This window comes from Tympanuchus pallidicinctus, unplaced genomic scaffold (assembly GCF_026119805.1).
Source record: "Tympanuchus pallidicinctus isolate F22 unplaced genomic scaffold, pur_lepc_1.0 scaffold1, whole genome shotgun sequence".
NCBI lineage: Eukaryota > Metazoa > Chordata > Aves > Galliformes > Phasianidae > Tympanuchus > Tympanuchus pallidicinctus.
In genome coordinates this window covers 62,227,576-62,244,553 of record NW_026294618.1, presented here as the reverse complement: position 1 = coordinate 62,244,553, position 16,978 = coordinate 62,227,576, and the positions used below count along the sequence as shown (strand labels likewise).

The following is a 16,978-nucleotide window of genomic DNA, read 5'->3' as shown; positions in this document are numbered from 1 at the left end:
AGGAGACTTAAACCTTCAGTTGAACAAAAACAAGAATGTGCCATTCTGGTCAGGAGTAGCATTACAGGATATCTTGTGAAAGTGACAGACTGATTTGGAGTCTGTAGGCCTTGTGACTCAGTTGAGTAGCTCTTTAAATTTCACTATGCACTCATATTTCTTGATGCTGTTCTTAAGTTCTGAACTGCTACTGTCAAACAGTTCCGTAAGAATCACAGTTGACCTGAAAAAAATTTCTTTTTTCTTCTAGCCACTGTTTGAAGAAAAAAGAATGAAAACGTGATACTAAGGAAAAGAGCCTTAATTTAAAAGGAGATTGTGAGCTGATGTATGAACGGTCAATGGTAGACTCAAAATATCAGGCAGAGGGCAGTTTGTTATGAGTGCGCCTGTGAGAGTAGTGGTAATTCAGGAGGAGAAGTTCGGGCGAGTAAAGGAAGCAAAGGGCAGTGAAGGATGACCTGGTAATTTCCAGGACAGTACCCATGTTGTAGTAATAACAGTACCCTGCATCTTCACTGCTGGCACCATTTCTGATTTTTGAGTAGGTGTGGAGATGAGCTCCTTCTACTGAAGTGGAAAGAGACCTTCCTTGGTTGGCAGGAATGAGATATGATTTGTCTGAGCAAGCCAGGTTATGAATTTCAGTTGGCAGCAGGGTGAAATGAGAGCACTTGATACTGGAAATCTTTCATCATTGCCTCCATAATATGGCAGTTCCAACACCATGGGGTCCACGTGTAGCTCAAAGGTGGACTGTGGTCAGCTGGGTAAGTTATTCGGGCCTGTGAGTAATTTGAGATGATGCTGGCATTTTCACTACATTCTGGCTCTGGAAGAGCTGGCCGGCAGATTATTGTCCTTTACGTAGGTGCTTCTTGTTGTTCCTTCCAAGTGGTGACACATTGTCACTGCATCTGTTATCTTCAGAAGGCTGTGGTAGAAATTTAGTCTGAGTTCCTCTGAACATGTGGAGGGAGTATACCCCAGAGCCACCTCATCAGTAATGAACGTGTGGGTTACAGTCCAGCAGAACTGGCCTGTTTTACAAATTAAAACCCACTTGTGGCTATAAACAACATTTATTTCATTCTGCAGTTGACTTGTAAAGTGCTTGCACAAAGTGGAGAGAAAAAGATGAGCGTGGTTCAGATCGCGCTGGGAACGTTAAAGTGAAATATGAAAGGAGGGGCTAAAGTAACGTGTAGAAGGGCACACTGAGACAGTGTGACAGGTCCTTAGCAGTGGTGAAGCCATGATGTGTTGCGCTAGCTACAGCCTGATTGATGGTCAGCCACAATAGATACAAAAGAGTTAAACCTTAATGTGAAGAAAGACAAATGCGGACAGAGGAATAAATTATTTAGCCTACTACTCACCCCTGTCAAATCCAATATTATTGGCTTCCAGGGTGAACTCATGAATATTGCATTGTAAGTACAGCAACTACTGAAAGGTAGTTAGGTTACTTAAGGGAACTCCAATGCTCTGACATACTGTAAAAACTTTTAAAGCCAGGCTTAGGTACTTAATATCTCTCATTTTGTAACTATCCAATATAAACACGTTGGTTGGATGTGATAGGATTTACTACTTAAACAGAGAATAACTGTGCCAGTGTGTTCTGAACACATCACAGTGTACCAAACTGTGGTACCAGGAGGAAAAATAGCAATTTCAAACTTCACAATTTCAACATTTTTATTTTCATATATATATTTATAAAATGTGAAGCTGCTCTGGAGTTAGAATGTGGCATGCAAGAGTTCTACACTTTAAGGGCCTTCTGATACCATGTAGAAAACCTTTCAGTGGAAAACCGAGAAATTAAACGACAAGAAAAATTTTAACCTGCACGAGTTCATGCACTTCCCTCAACATCAGTGAACAATTTACATCACTGATCTCCTTTACCTTGTTATGACATGGGCACGTGCCAGCAAGGTGACTTCCACAACATGACGAACTTGGTAACTAAGAGATGAAAATATACTGGATTTCAGAAGAGAACTAATGATAGCGTTTGCATTCTCTCTTTTCTGTTACGATTTGCATACAAACTCACATAGGGTAAAGAGAAGTTAAACTACCAGAAAAGAGTAATAACTTTCTGTTCTGCATCCTTCTGTCTGCCACAAACAGCCTTTGACTCTTTTAAGTGCCATCCTCTGGTGTATTAGAAGGAATGTCCATAAAATATGAAGGGTGGTTGTGCAGTTCTCTTCAGTGTTAGGGTGAAAAGATACAGTCCTGTTTCTAATTTTGGCCACAGAGGAGGTGAAGAAGTTGCAAACTGAAGAGGAAACTGAAAAGCATGCTGTAGTAAGAATGGGTGAGAGGAAAAGATGTGATTAATGTTGCAGGTGTTCAGCTCTAGCCATCAGCCATTCCCTGCTTGGTAAGGTGATTTCCCTTCACCTGCTTCATCTCTGAGAGCAGCTAGAGCTGCCACCACTTTCATACAGAGCTGAGGGATTATGGCCAGGAAGATGCTCACGCATCAAGATAATGTCTAACATCAGTGACCACCTGAAAGTGCTAAGTGAACAGAACAGCTGCTCTTCACCAACTTGTTTCTCTCTTTGTGTGCAATTACTGAATTTTAAAATTGTGGTGATTTCGCATACCTGAAATAAACTCAGTTGTCTGTTTTCTTTTGTGGGAAATCTTGTGCAGGAGATTGCAGAAGTAGAGCTTATGCTCACCTGCATCTGCTGCAGGGAAGTAAATCGAATATGTTGCTGTACTGTTTAGTCGGCGAGGAAGGACGAGCCACACATTCAATATGAATGTCTTGCTATCGTCATCTTTATTCCACAATCCTTAACATATTTATACACATGATTACCACCTACTTGTATGACTTTGCATTTTATACAAGACAGATTTATTGTTTTTCCTAACATTTGCTAATAATAAACAAAGCAGTTTTAGTCTTGCTTAATGAGCATCTGGTACATCCTGGTTTCCCTTATCAAGCGTCCTTCCTTGTATGTCGTTTATCATTTTCCTAATTACGGATGCAGCACAGTATCATGATTGCCAAAGCACAAAAGTTTATACTCTTAAACGATTACACATTTTTAAGCTTTATATATAGAGCAAGGTCATGGTTGGCTCGTACCACACTTTTCCATTAAACTTTTCCTTTGTTTTACTGCACTAAATCCCATAAAATGTGGGGGATTAAAGGAGCAAAAATAAATGCATTGACAGAGTGCACCCATAGATTTTAAACTGTACTGATTCATTTTATTTTCTCATGTTGCTGCATGTATAGGTGTGGTACCCTGTAAAAGGTCTTGTTCTGAGACTTAACATACAGACCTCATTCTGCTTTGGACTGAGCTCTTGTTAGAATTGTAAGGATGCAGCATTTTCCAGCTAAAAATTGTTTTAGGTTTTGATATTGACTATATATATCTGTGTTATGGGACAAACAATTAACTTTGGAGGATGCTGTATTGTAATGCCTTTCTTTTGTCTTAGCAACTCAGAGTACTGTGTCTACATCCAGTCTCCTTTTGTTGTTTGTGCTCCATGCTTATGTTTTCAATTTATTTTGGTACTTAGGAATGCTGAATCGTTAGAGAATACATTTTAACTCATTCTTCCAAATACGTTAGCTGCCAAAAAGATGAAGTGCTTTGTTTTTAAGTCATCCTTTTTCAATTGGATTAGTTTCTTAATGAAGATGTAAGATGTAACAGAAGGCTCTTCTGTTTATTCTTCTGCCTTTTTTCAGTGCTCCACTGCAGCTGTATGGATTTCAGAGTTTGCAAACAAACCTCACTCCTGTCTTTCTTGTGGTTTCCAGTTATGTTCAGTGACTCGTAAAGAAGATCGTGCAGTCTAGTCAGCTTTAGAGTTGGGTACTTCAAAAAGCTTATCTTTTTCTAGTATCACTACACTGCGGGTAGACAGACAGGTACCTGCGGGTATCTGGGTGTGTTCGAAGCAGCTGACACTGTCTCCATGTCTTCAGACTGAACAGACGTGGATTTGATGAATGGACTGTTCAGGGGATAAGAAATTGGCTGTGTAATTGCACTAAGAAAGTTGGGATTATTTAGCCTAAAGAACGGAAGGCTCCAAGGAGATCTTATAGTGGCCTTCCAGTTTTTAAAAGGGGCCATCAGAAAAGATGGGGAGAGTCTCTTTCTTAGGGAATGTAGTGGCAGAACAAGGATTGATGGTTTTAAACTAAAAATGGATACATTTAGATGAGATAGGAAGAAATTCTTTACTCAGAGGGCAGTGAGGCACTGGCACAGGCTGCCTGGAGAAGCTCTGCACCCCCCCATCACTGGAGATGTTCAAAGCCGGGTTGGATGAGGCCCTGGGCAGCCTGGTCTTGTGGAAGGTGTTTCTGACCATGGCAGGGGGTTGGAACTTGACTATTTTTAAGGACCTTCCCAACCCAAACCATTCTCTGATTCTATGATTATGTGATCTTTAAGCTCTGAAATGAAGTATGGGAGTACTTCATCTAATTAAATCTATCTGGTTCGGCTGGAGGAGAGGAGTCTAACTCTTTCACATTTCACCCAAATGTAAGTAAAAATATAAAATGTGTTAATAATTCTTTGTTGTAGTTGCTTTAAATGTGAGTGGCAACAAAGTGATTTCTGTTTAGTATGGGATTTCTTCTTTTTTAAAGTCTTCTTTGGAGTGTGCTCTTATTGGCCTCGTGTTTTTCTTCCTTGAAGTGGTCTTTATCAAGCTTGTTAAAAGCCTAACTGAAAAAAAGAGGCATCCGAGGAATCTAAGATCTCAAATCATATAATTAAATTATGCCTTCTTGAAACCCACAATATGAGAACAAGCGTTCATTGGGTAGGAGGTAATGTAAAAATTAAATGCCTGGTGGTTAATATATTCTAGATTTTCTTTCTGGGGTGCTAGAACAGGAGGAGGAGAAATATCAGAGAAAAATGGGCTGCGGACACTGTTGGGGTTGTATGCTCTCCCTAGTGAGCATCATCTACCTCTCATGAGCCAAATGAACCATTACTTTGACCCAGTAAACCATTTTTTGGATGTCTTTTAAATTAGAAGAATGATATAAGAATTGTAGGAATTGTATTTCTTCCTGCTTGTCTAGGCATGAAGAAAGTGGAGAGGTTGCAGAGCAAAGATTGGATATTGCTTAGAGATACATAACAAGTGTTAAATACATACATAATACATACATAATGATAAATAAGAAAGTGTTTAATTTTGTGATCTTGTAATTTTTGACTGTGTTCATTGGCCACATTCACGTGGCAGAGGTGGAGTACTGTCTGATCCCAAATTAGTATCTGCTCAAAAAGGAGAAACCTGTTCTGGTATCAGCCTCTGGCCTATCTTATATGTAAGCACATAATTACCTGCCTAATTTGTGGAACTAATGGACTCCTTTCTGGGAATGTGTGTCTCTGACATGAATTATTTAACTGAGGAAATACTTCCTGGGCTGGAAAATGTTTGGCGAATTAGCACAAATATACTGTGTTTGGCTCAGTAAAATGGAATTATTAGGGCCTTTGGGTGGATCCCTAAATTGTTGGCACAGTGAGAAATTATCCGGCCTATTTTGCTTAGTGGTGCAAAGGTTCACCTGGAAACAAAACCTCCCCTGAAAACGGGAGCGTGGATTTTTGTCACATTAGCTGAGAAATGGCTCTGCCTCTGAAAATGGCAGTTGTCATCCTTATTGCAAAATGAATTTTCATTAAATATGATTTTTCTTCCTTTGGATTTAATTTGGAATGGTTCTTGTCATCTTCTTAACTGTGAACCAAAAGGGAAAAGAAAATGACAGGTAACTTGTTGTGTAACTTTTCAAACCCTTGGAAAGAGCTGTCATAATTATACTGTGGATTTTACTTCTTTATAGCTCTAAGTACTGATTCACATCACTCTAAAATGAATTATGCATTTGAATTGTTTCTTTTACCTCTGGGCTTTGATACAGAGCTCAGTAAAGGCACTCTGATTGTTTTGAAGCTGTGCAGTATTACATGACTGTCACATTGCCAGGGCGTCACCTCAACAATTAGTTAGTCTATGTGATACATACTCACATTGTAAAATGAAATGTGATCCAGTTAGGAGTTTGTAAATCTCAAATGGCTATTTTTCGTTTTGTTTCTGCTAGCATAATAGGAGCCTTTTTCTCAAATGTCTCTTCTGCCATGATTTCTTATATTGTCTGATTCTTTGTGTGTTTTGTGAGCGTGAAAACAAAAGTTCCTGTTTTAAAAAGGATTTCAGTGGCTTGCATCTCTAGATCTGCTTGATTTAAACAGGTTTATTTCTAAGAAATAACTTAAACGCTTTCTAAAATGCTGAAAACAGATAAGCCCTGTCCAAAGAGAATTGGTCACGTTAAACAAATACTTGCTTAAGTACCAAAAATCTCTCTGCTGCACGGCTTTGTTTATCAGGTGTACTTTCTGGTGCCTTACGGTGTTAAAGTGGAGTAGTGACGTAAATAAAACCTTAGTAAAGCTCCAGCAATGAATCCTTAAAGTTAGCCGCATTCAGCAGTGCTACAAGTGAAGATTTGATTACAGTTAATTATTGTGTTCTTCTAAAGCGGTCTTAGAGCGGTAGCATTTATCTTGAATCTTGTTCGATTTTACCAAAGTGCATTCAGATGTTTTCTCAGTCAGGGCATTGATATATTGGCCTCCTTTAAACTGAACAGTTGGCTGGAAATAATGGCTCCTTATTTCAGATTTCTCTATCTGGAGTGAGAATTTCTTTATGGCTTCTTTTTGGGGGGTTGTCATGGTTATTGTCTGTGTACAGAACAGAACTGCCCTACCTGAGAAAATGAGTTTTGGAGACAAAGGTGAGAACTGGCCGACTTAGAATCACTTGTTGATTTTGGCTGGCAAGTTGTTTGTATGTAGAACAGAAACTTTACAACACCCCACTTTTATTTTAATCTTTTAAGAATTTTAATTAAGAATAATATTAGTATGATTCAGCCAAAAGATATTGGCTAATCAAATCAGGGATTTAATTGGAAATTAAATTTAATCTGAGTGCAGTAAAATTCCGCTGGAAATGAGTGAAATATCAGGTGGAAAACTTCGCTCACTGTATTGCAAAGTGCAACTCTGCTATGAAAATCAAAGCAGTTAATAATTACGAAGCATTGTTTAATGTTTCCATAGCCTTACAAATTCTTACAAAATCAAATGTTAGTTACTGCTGTACAGTGCAGATGTTAAATTCATGACCTGTAGTGTTCTGAAGTCACTAAGGGTGAGATTTCGAATTTCATGGAAAGGAAGGCTTCTGTGGAAAAGATTGATGAAGATTAAGGGGGGGAGGTTTCTGACAGAAAACTTTCATATAAATGTTGCAAAAAGAGGAGGCTTTTGTGTTCTGTGGGTTTTAGATGAGCCCTGGGAGGCCCACATTCACTACTGCATCAGCAGATGAGATGTCCTGGAGAAAGCTCAACCAAACCAGCAATTGCCAAATACCTATTCCTTCCCCAGCTAATTTGAGGAATAATAGCTTTTATGGTTATGGTACAGAGAAGGATATACTAAACATTGCTAACGGTAGCAATAGTAATGTTCCTTTGATAATAAAGTATAATGTTGGCAGAAAAATGCCACGGATATCTCAATATATTCCCATTCATTATAAAGGGTATCCTTATTTCTCCTTTCATTTTTTTCTCTAGCTTGCAGTTCTCTTTGGAAGTAATCTTAGGGGCTGCTTGAGGAATCATTTTGCTTCTATGATGAAGATCTATTAGCTGTTCAAATATCATGAGACATACCTGAAATGCAGAACCAGGGCATCAGCCATGTATATGGAAACATTTTTTTTGCAGCCTTCTTAATAGAAATGCAGGCTTTCCCTATGTGAGTGGCATACATGCCCTGCTGTTGGTGAAACCATGAGGTCCTGACAATGTTAGCCAATTTAAAAGGCTTGAAAGCAGATGCTTCTTCACCTGTAGCATTTGATGCTGTTGGTTTTTGCTGTACCAAATATTTGTCTAATGTGATAATGTGACTTCAGAATGCCTTTTGCTGAAAAAATAATCCATGGAAATTGTCCAGGGACAAAACAAAACTGCATCCAGCTTCTTTTAGAACAGTGAATTACTGCTTGCACTTTCTGATTTTCTGGTTTCCCAGTTTTATTATATAAGCTCCTAAACAGGTCTGCAAATATTAAATATAACATGGAATAGTTCTTTCTTTGTAGTGGTCCTGAGCAATAGAATCTTTCTATGTTTTTTGTTTTATGTAGGTTTTTTTGTTTGTTTATTTGGTTTATTAAGACATACTACACGTAGCAGTGGTACTCTGACTTCTGGAACATTAGAAATGTATACTGGAGTGACAAAACATTCTGTTCTTAGAAGATAAGTAACAAACAAGTTTTATTTATCTTACAAAGCAGACTGGATCGTCTTTTCTATATGCTGCCAGAATGGCTATGCAAAGTAGATGCCTACAATATTTCTCATCATTTTGCTCTGACATCTAGCTGAAGTTGAGGAAATTCTGAAATATCAAGCAGCAGTAGCATTTGGGCAGTAACAAGTACAGTGAAATGCATTGCACTGTGTTTTGAGGATCAGAATTCCAAGAGATTCCGCATGAGTGATACTGGGCTAAGGGACTGGCATTCCGAGGAGAATGTGCAGGGTCAGTGCTTCACCAGTCTTGTCTTTACTACCAGTGAGGATCAGCTGGAACTTAGGAGATACAAGGTTGTTTTTTTAACGGAATAGCTAAAATTACCATGCAATACACAATAGATAGTAAACAATGACCCTGTCTCAATATACTGAAGAAATCAGAACTGCTGAATGAACAGAAAACTGCTTCTGCCAGATTGTGTCTGCAGAGGATGCTTTTTTTTCCCTGTTATAAAAACTGTGATGTGCCTAGGATAGTGACAGAGATCTGTAGGGGACGTGGAGAGGGCAAAGCAAGGACAGAAGAGGAGAAGCATTGGTCATTGGTATGCTGCTGGTACTGTACCTGGCATGACTGAATAGAAACAAATAACTAAGGCCCGCATAGCAAAAAAAAAAAAAAAAAAAAAAAAATAATTCTTCATGAAGCATGTCTAAATTGTGATTGTATATACAATATTTAAAAGATGACTCCATCAATTGTGACACTGGTTTTCTTGACTCAAAAGCAAGACAGACGTTTTCCACATATTCCAGAAGTGGAAAACAGCTGGTGTAAATGTATGAAAGCAGGTTTAATGAACTTCAGTTTGTAATTTGGCAGTTAATAAAAGGTATTTCTAAATATTCATTTGGAAAAGTAATCAACAAGCTTTTCCCTGCTGGCTGTAATAGCTAAGAAAGGTAATAGCTAAGAGGAAACTTCTCTCTGGAGCAGAGACAGGTACTCACCCATCTGTGTCAGATCTCAGTTTGACAAGCCTGCAGGTTGCTGTATTCAAGATGGTAATTCTAAATTCTAATTTTAAATTTTTCTAAGTTTTAATTCTAAATTCTAATTTAATGTACAATTTTACATTAGATGCAGACAGACATGTGGCCATAAGTCATCACTGGACTTACCGTAATGAAGGACATTGTGATTGCTTTCTACGCTCACAAATCACAATAACACATTCACCTCTCAGTTATCCAATTCTTTCTTCCATGAAAGTTGTGACAGTAGAGCTGCCACCTTTCCCTGGATGATTTGGGGGTCAAACCATACTGCTCTGTGTGTTGTTGATCTTATTATTCCCACGATTACTCTAAACTGAACTTCAATACACCTGGTAATAAAACTCCTTCATTAAAAATGCTAAACTCGATAATGTTAGTCAAACATACTGTATGGGAATTGCTGAGTCACGGCCTGAACCTCTGATTGATCACCTGAGGCAAGCAATGAGTCAGCCATGGGAGCACAGCTGAAGGCAATTCACCTGTGCTGCTGAAGGGGTGAAGCCTGGCTCCATCTCTCCTAGACCCATTTAAGAGCTGGCTACCAGTGGGAAAGGATCTCTTCTGGAGATCACCTCTACTGGTGTTTTGTGAGTGAGCCTAGGATAGGGGTAAGCCTTCTATTTATTCTCTTTTGTTATCATAGTCTACTTTGCCTAATTCTCTTGCTTATTTTGTGATTATAACATCCTAATGTTCTTTGGTTATACACATATAAGGTGCAGTGGCATGTTGCTATGTTTATTTTCAAAGAACTTCTCACCTAGAATACTTAAGCTGCCTAAAAACATTTAGTTCACTATTATTAAAAGCTCTGATAGTTGTGCCTCACAAAAATACTAGTACAGTCACACAAGTACTCCACCTGCACTCCTGGCCTCTCTGTTCTTTGCCTCAAAGGCAGCAATAAATATCATACAATTACTGTTGCTAAACTATGGTAGGAATTTTGGAGAAATAACTGGGAAAAGAAACGTCAAACTTTTCTACCCTCTCTTTTGTGCTTTGGAGCTCCGAGAAAACTTGTCTGCAGTACAGCTTCAGAGAGATGATATCTGTGAAGAATACTGAGGCCTGCAGCACATGCATGAGGAGTGCCTAGGAGAGCCTAGGATCGCAGCTGCCTGTTCTGTTAAATTATTCAGATAAATCTTAGGAATTGTTGTAGTTCAAGTCAACTAACAATGTCCCAAACAGGGAGGGAGAGCATGCTGCAACAGTGACTTGGGCCTGGAGACCCCTGCCAGTAGGCAGGTAAGATGTGGCCAGTCTGGTTTGACACTGAGTGCATATCACCTGTGTGACCAGAGTTTGCCATTTGTCCTCCAGGCCCAGCAGTGGCTGATTGGTATTGTTTGTTGTGCAAGTACATGCCTCTCCAGTGTCAGATTCCTTCTCTAGGTCTTCAGAAGATTCTTGTTTATATTTTAGATTGGAATGATTGATTTTAGCTCTAACTGGTTGCTGCTTTTTTTTTTTTTTTTTTTTAATACTGAAGTTTTGCAACTCAAGCATTCCTCTTTCATTAGATCAACTTCACTCGGAGCTGCCAAACTGCAGTGCTAGTTCACTGCAGTTCGTTGTATGGAGGCAGTCAGTATTCTTAAGCTCATCACCGTCTTCACTGGAAGTCATCAGCAGTGGTTTAATATTTCTTGAGTGGCTACTAATCTGCACTGTTACTATAAACTATATCACAAGGGGAAATTCAGTTTGTCATCTCCTGAATGACGTGCCTTTTTATAAGAAGAGCTTATAGCTAGCTGGAAGTGAATCCTTTTGATGTGGGCAGAATCCTAGAAATTCTCTTCTACATATCTGTTGGCTTACGGGCAAAATATTCTCTGACTGAGATACAAAGAAGCAAAAGTACCAATATACTGACTCAATATTTTTCAATCTTTACTTAGGTACTTCCTTTCCCCAGCCAGGTGGTCTACAACAGAGTTGGAAAGTGTGGGAGTAGAACTGTGGTTTTGCTTTTGAGAATTTTATCAGAGAAACATGGATTCAACCTGGTAACATCTGACATTCATAACAAAACAAGACTGACCAAAAACGAACAGGTAAGCTACTCCTGCTCAACTTAGAGCCTGTTCTATTGCATTTGTGAAGCTGAGAAACAAAGGCATATGCATATACAATATACAAAGGCATATACAGTAATACAGCTTTGACCCGGGTAACGTGCCAGAAATCATCATCCTTGAAGTGGCTTCAGTTCACTGGAGAATTGTGCTGTAGAGCCAAGAGCAACACGATGTGGAGGGTTACAAGAAAAACTAGCTTCCATTTAGCCAGCTCTTGAATGTACTCAACATAGCAATTAGCCCAGCGTCAGTCCAGGGGCATAAGAAGGGTTACTACAAGTGAAGTTAGGTGCTAACAGCTTCTGGGACCTGTATTAATGTATCTGCAGGGCACAGCCATTTGTCATATAGACGTGCCAGCATATGCAGAGCTAGCTTGGGACTCTTAAGCAGAGTACATATAAGTAAAATTCAGCAGTTTCTAATCCACTATTAATAATCACTTGCTTCAAAAAATTCTTACCCAGGTCCATGCTAAACCATGTTGCCATAGTCTAACACATCCTTGATCCTGTATCAGCCTCTTACTGATCTGCCTTTTTAATGTTATTGTACGATGTAAAGCAAATACAAGTGAAACCTCTCTACCTAGAAACCCCTTTTTATGTTCCCTTAAACTCATGTTTCCTTAAAACTATAAAGGACATCCTTTTTGCAACTTTGAGACCAAAAGATTTTATTATTTATATTCATTTGTATCTTGGGTAACCATGTGCTCACAAGTGTCAATGCCATCAATAGATATTGATGCAAGTAACTCAAAAAAGAAACCCTCAGTCTCCAAAGTGTACTGATTAATTCATATGCATTACACATGGCTGTTTCATGTTACCCACAGCTGTTCTTTTGATCTGCTGATTCAGGTAAATGCTGCAGCAAATGCCTGCGTCACCCCTAAGATTAGCAAACCGCAAGAGGATGTATGCAGTGATCAAAATACAGACTTAGGCCTACCAGTGACAACGTCCTGTGGTTAGGGGTTATTTATCTGTAGCCTTTTTATGAGCGTAAGTTTCAGTGTTTGTTATTTTGGATATAACAGTTTGTTCCGATTTAAAATTTGAGAGCAGATGTTGCTACTGCAGTTCCCAAGTTCCCTCTTTCCAGTACTGCCATCACGATCCCACAGGCAGTGAGCGGATCACCTACCCTTTTAGGGCCCTTGTTGTTGGGGGACTGGCAATCCAGGGCTGCCCCGCCAGCTAAAAGGCTGTGGAGGAGGCCAGTGTCACTCCTGCTACCCTGCTTAGGCCCACTCATTGACTGATGGCAGAGACAGAGCCTGAGGCTGCAGCTGTCACAGCCTCTTTGTGTGCATATGGGCTGCTGCTAGCACCATGCTGTCAGCCATGTACAGCCTGGGGAGTTTGCAGAATGGTCCCATTGGATCAAAGGGCAAACTGTCATGTTATTCTTTCTTCTTTTAACTATTTCTGCTTAATTGTTGGGTATGGGATAGGCGATTTTTATTGGCATGATAGTTTTTGTGTTTTGATTTTTTTTTTTTTTTGTTTTTTTTTTTTTTTTTGATTCATTATTGATTTGGAGATGTATAAGAAAATCTAAAATCCTCTGAGGTAGCAACAACCACAGTCTTCCACCCTTATAATCTGCTACATTTCTCTGGTATGCAGAAACGTGTTAAACATAGTGAAAGATCATATTAAACAGTCTTCCCTGCTTCAGTCTGAAATATCAGGATTCGAAGAAGCTCAGACTGAATTTTAGTGCAACAGTTGCCTTGTTTTTTTTGCACTCTACAAGCTGTTTGGTTACCATATGGGAAATATCCAGGAATACAGATAGTGGAGTACTTATTGCTATAGAGATGTGGATTTACTTTCTGCTATGCTCTGCAGTGAGTTTAGTCTCTTTATTTTGATTTATGGCTTATTTACATAGTTACAATAGGTTCAGAATGTAATGATTACTTTTGCTGGAAAACAAAGGTTACATGACTGGCAATACTGACTTTTCTCTCTTTTAAGGTATCTTCAGTTGTGTTTTGATTTTTGAATCGAAGTATTAAAGTATTAAATTGAAAAGAATCATAGAATCATTTGAAGTGAAAGGGACCCTTAAAAAGCATCTAGTCCAAATGCTGTGCAATGAACAGGGACATCTACAGCTAGATAAAGTTTCTCAGAGCCCCATCCAGCCTGACTGAGAATGACTCTGAGAACGAAATATCTGGGCAACCTGCTTCAATGCTTCGCTACTCTCATCATAAAAAAACCTTTCTGCTTATAATTAATCTAGATCTCCCCTCTTTTAGTTTGAAACCATTTCCTCTTGTCCTACCACAGCAGACATTGCTAAAGAGTCTGCCCTTTTCTTTTATGTAGCCCCCTTTTAGAAATTGAAAAGATGCTATCAGGTCTCTCTGGGGCCTTCTCCTCTTCAGGCTGAACAGCCCTAGCTCTCTCAGCCTGTCCTCATAGGAGAGTTGTTCCATCCCCTGGATGGATCCCTGTTTTTTGCAGCCCTCCTCTGTATGCACTCTAGCAGGTCCATGTCTTTTCTATACTGAGAAGTGCACATCTGGACATGTACTCCAGGTGAGGCCTCACCAGTGCAGAATAGAGAGGCAGGATCGCCTCCCTTGACCTGCTGGCCTCACTTCTTTTGATGCAGCCCAAGATACAGTTGGCTTTCTGGGCTGTAAAGGCACATTGCTGGCTCATGTCCAGCTTGCCATCCACCAGTACTCTGAAGTCTTTTTCAGCAGGGTTGTGCTCCATTCTTTCATCCTTCCACTTGTACACAGGTGGCAACCCCCACTATCAGTACAAGACCTCACGCTTGGCTTTGTTGAAACGCATGAGGTTCTTCTCAAGCCTGCCTAGGTCTCTCCCATCCCTCTGGTGTGTCAGCCACTCTACACAGCTTAGTATCATCTACAAACTTGCTGAGGATGCACTCAGTCCCATTGTTGAGGTCATTGGTGAAGATGTTGAAGGGCATTAATTCCAGTACTGACCCTTGAGGGATACCATTTGTCTCTGATTTCCATCTGGATGTTGATACATTAACCACTACTCTCTGGGTACAATCTAGCAACAAGTTTTTTCTCCATTGAACAATGCATTCATCAAGTCTGTCTCTTTCCAGTTTGGAGAGAAGGATGTTGTGGGACCTGTGTGAGAGGTATTACTGAAGTCCAGGTAGATTACATCAGTGACTCTTTCTTTGTCCATTAATGCAGTGACACCATCATAAAAGGCCACTAGGTCAAGCAGGATTTGCCCTTGGTGAAGCCATGCTGGTTGTTCTGTATCACCTCCTCCTCTTTTACGTGCCTTATCATAGCTTCCAGGAAGATCTGTTCTATGACCTTCCCTAGCGCAGAGGTGAGGCAGACAGGTCAGTAGTGGCCTATGTTGTTCTTTCTACCCTTCTTAAAAATCAGTGTGACATTGCCTTTTTTCCCAGGGACTTCACCTGACTCCTGTGACTTCTCAAATATTATTGAGAGTGGCTTGTTGACTGTATGAATCTGAGATGCATCTCATCAGGACCCATTAAGGTTCCTTGGGTGTTTTCAGACCTGATTGTCACTTATGGTGGGGTGGACATTGCTTTCCCAGTCCCCAGCTTCTGACCCATTCACTTGAGGGGGGTGTGAAGAGCAATTGCTAGTGAAGACTGAAGCAAAAAAGTTGTTGAGTACCTCAGCCTTCTCCTTGTCCATTGTTGCCTGGCCTGCCTGTATTGCTCACTGGAGTGAAGGGAAGGGGCATATGCGTTGTTGTTCTTTCTCCCATCTTTAATGTGGTATAAGAAGCAATTAAGAGAACAAATGGTCTCAGGTTCCAGGCATTGGAATGAGAGAAAACAGGAATGGGCTGGGCTGTAGGCTCCCAGCATGAACATGAGCTACTTGCTTGAGATGTTATTGCTTTCTTCCTCCTGTCATTTGTCTGTCCTGTGTTTGGTTAGAGCTTTGGTCCAGCCAAGATTTTTCTGTAAATATTTAGCTTGTGCAGTCTGTTAGTGTTAAATAAAGTACGTAGGTGTTCTTAATGACTGTGGAGATTACATGTAACTGAAATCCGTATGTTGGGTGCCTTTTACAGTTTTCTTAGTAAGAAATCTTCCCAAATTACGTCTGCCTGCCAGCAATTAGGAGTGCAGCCATTGAACATCCATGGGCATAAGGGAGAGGCTTCTGGAAAAAGATGAGTTAATTTTTGCCTTACCATTTACTGTAATGTTTTCAATTAACAATTGGAAACTTCTAATTACAGAACTTATGTATAGTATTTATGTATACAATGACAACCTAATTGATGTGGCTTTAAAGTGATAGATGTACTAATGCAAAATGAATTCCTCCTCTCCTCTAATTACCCCTGTCCCCAGTTCTTGGATTCAGAGAAGGAAAAATGATTATGTTTGTTGATGTGCAAATAGTGGTACGTATGGGAGTTAACTGATTGTCCTCACATCATTTCCCTCTACTACACATCCTTTGGACAGGAACCAGCTTTATTCATAATTCAGCTTTAACACACTAAAAGTCCATTGCTGTTTTTTCTTGAGTGCTTTTAAAAATAGAGAATTGGTCCTAAGCAGCTTGGGGAGTTTAAGAAAATTTTGAAACAATTCCAAATCTCTGAGAGTTAAAATGATGATTGGGTCTCATTCCTGTGAGCTCTGAATTGTTTATGGAAATAAAGTAATACCGAGATGAAAGTGATATACCAAGTACCTGTAGATACTTGTGCCTCCTGGATCCTACGTGCCTTCAGGAGAGATGGTAGCATGTATAGAAAAAGGTAAATAACTCAAAAGAGAGTCTGATTCAGATAATCTTTCATCCTATTTATATTAGTTACAGGGAACCATGGTGTCACCATCTGATCTGACTTGGAAAATCACATATCCTATCATCTTTGTACATTTTGACCACAGATTCTCTCCCAGTGAAACACAGTAGTTTGAGAGAGTAGGAATGTTTTTTATGTTCAAAGAAATGATTATTTCTTTTTGTTCTAAGTTGAATTTACCTATTACAAATCCTGAACTAAATAGGTCTGCTCTGAGCAGGCCTGTGGTGGAGGGTAGGTGTTTACGGGAGAGAGAGAGATGTCCTGTCTTGCAAGGCTGGGTTGAGTTTTGGTGTAGGAGTGATGTTGTGGCTGGAACAAAGCCATCCTCCATGTTTCTTTCCTTACGGGCAGGGCTCCTTGCAATCACTCTCCAAGTCATTTTATTGTGCCATCTGCTGGATTGCATTTGCAATGCAGCAATGACCAAATAGCACTGCTGATGTTAAGCATGATGACTTACGTTGGCCAGCTGAGGTCCTAAAATTATAATGAAAACAGTAGTCTAAAGAAAAATGTTTTGTTCTGTGAGTGTGGCCTCTTGGTTTTCTTGCTCATGTGGACATTAGGACTCAAAAATGGTTTGCAGTTTATAGAGTTGCCTCTGCAGATCTGGT

At 39.7% G+C, this 16,978-nt stretch overlaps 1 protein-coding gene across 4 annotated transcripts in view; it reads left to right on the top strand.

Annotated features, from left to right (window-relative positions):
- Positions 1-16,978, top strand: part of UST (uronyl 2-sulfotransferase) — a 157,420-nt gene that overhangs the window by 64,328 nt on the left and 76,114 nt on the right. For all 4 annotated transcript variants that reach the window (XM_052681795.1, XM_052681796.1, XM_052681794.1 and 1 more), the window contains exon 3: positions 11,353-11,508. In XM_052681795.1, the coding sequence (XP_052537755.1) occupies positions 11,353-11,508 (156 nt within the window). The remainder of the gene's footprint in view (positions 1-11,352; positions 11,509-16,978) is intronic.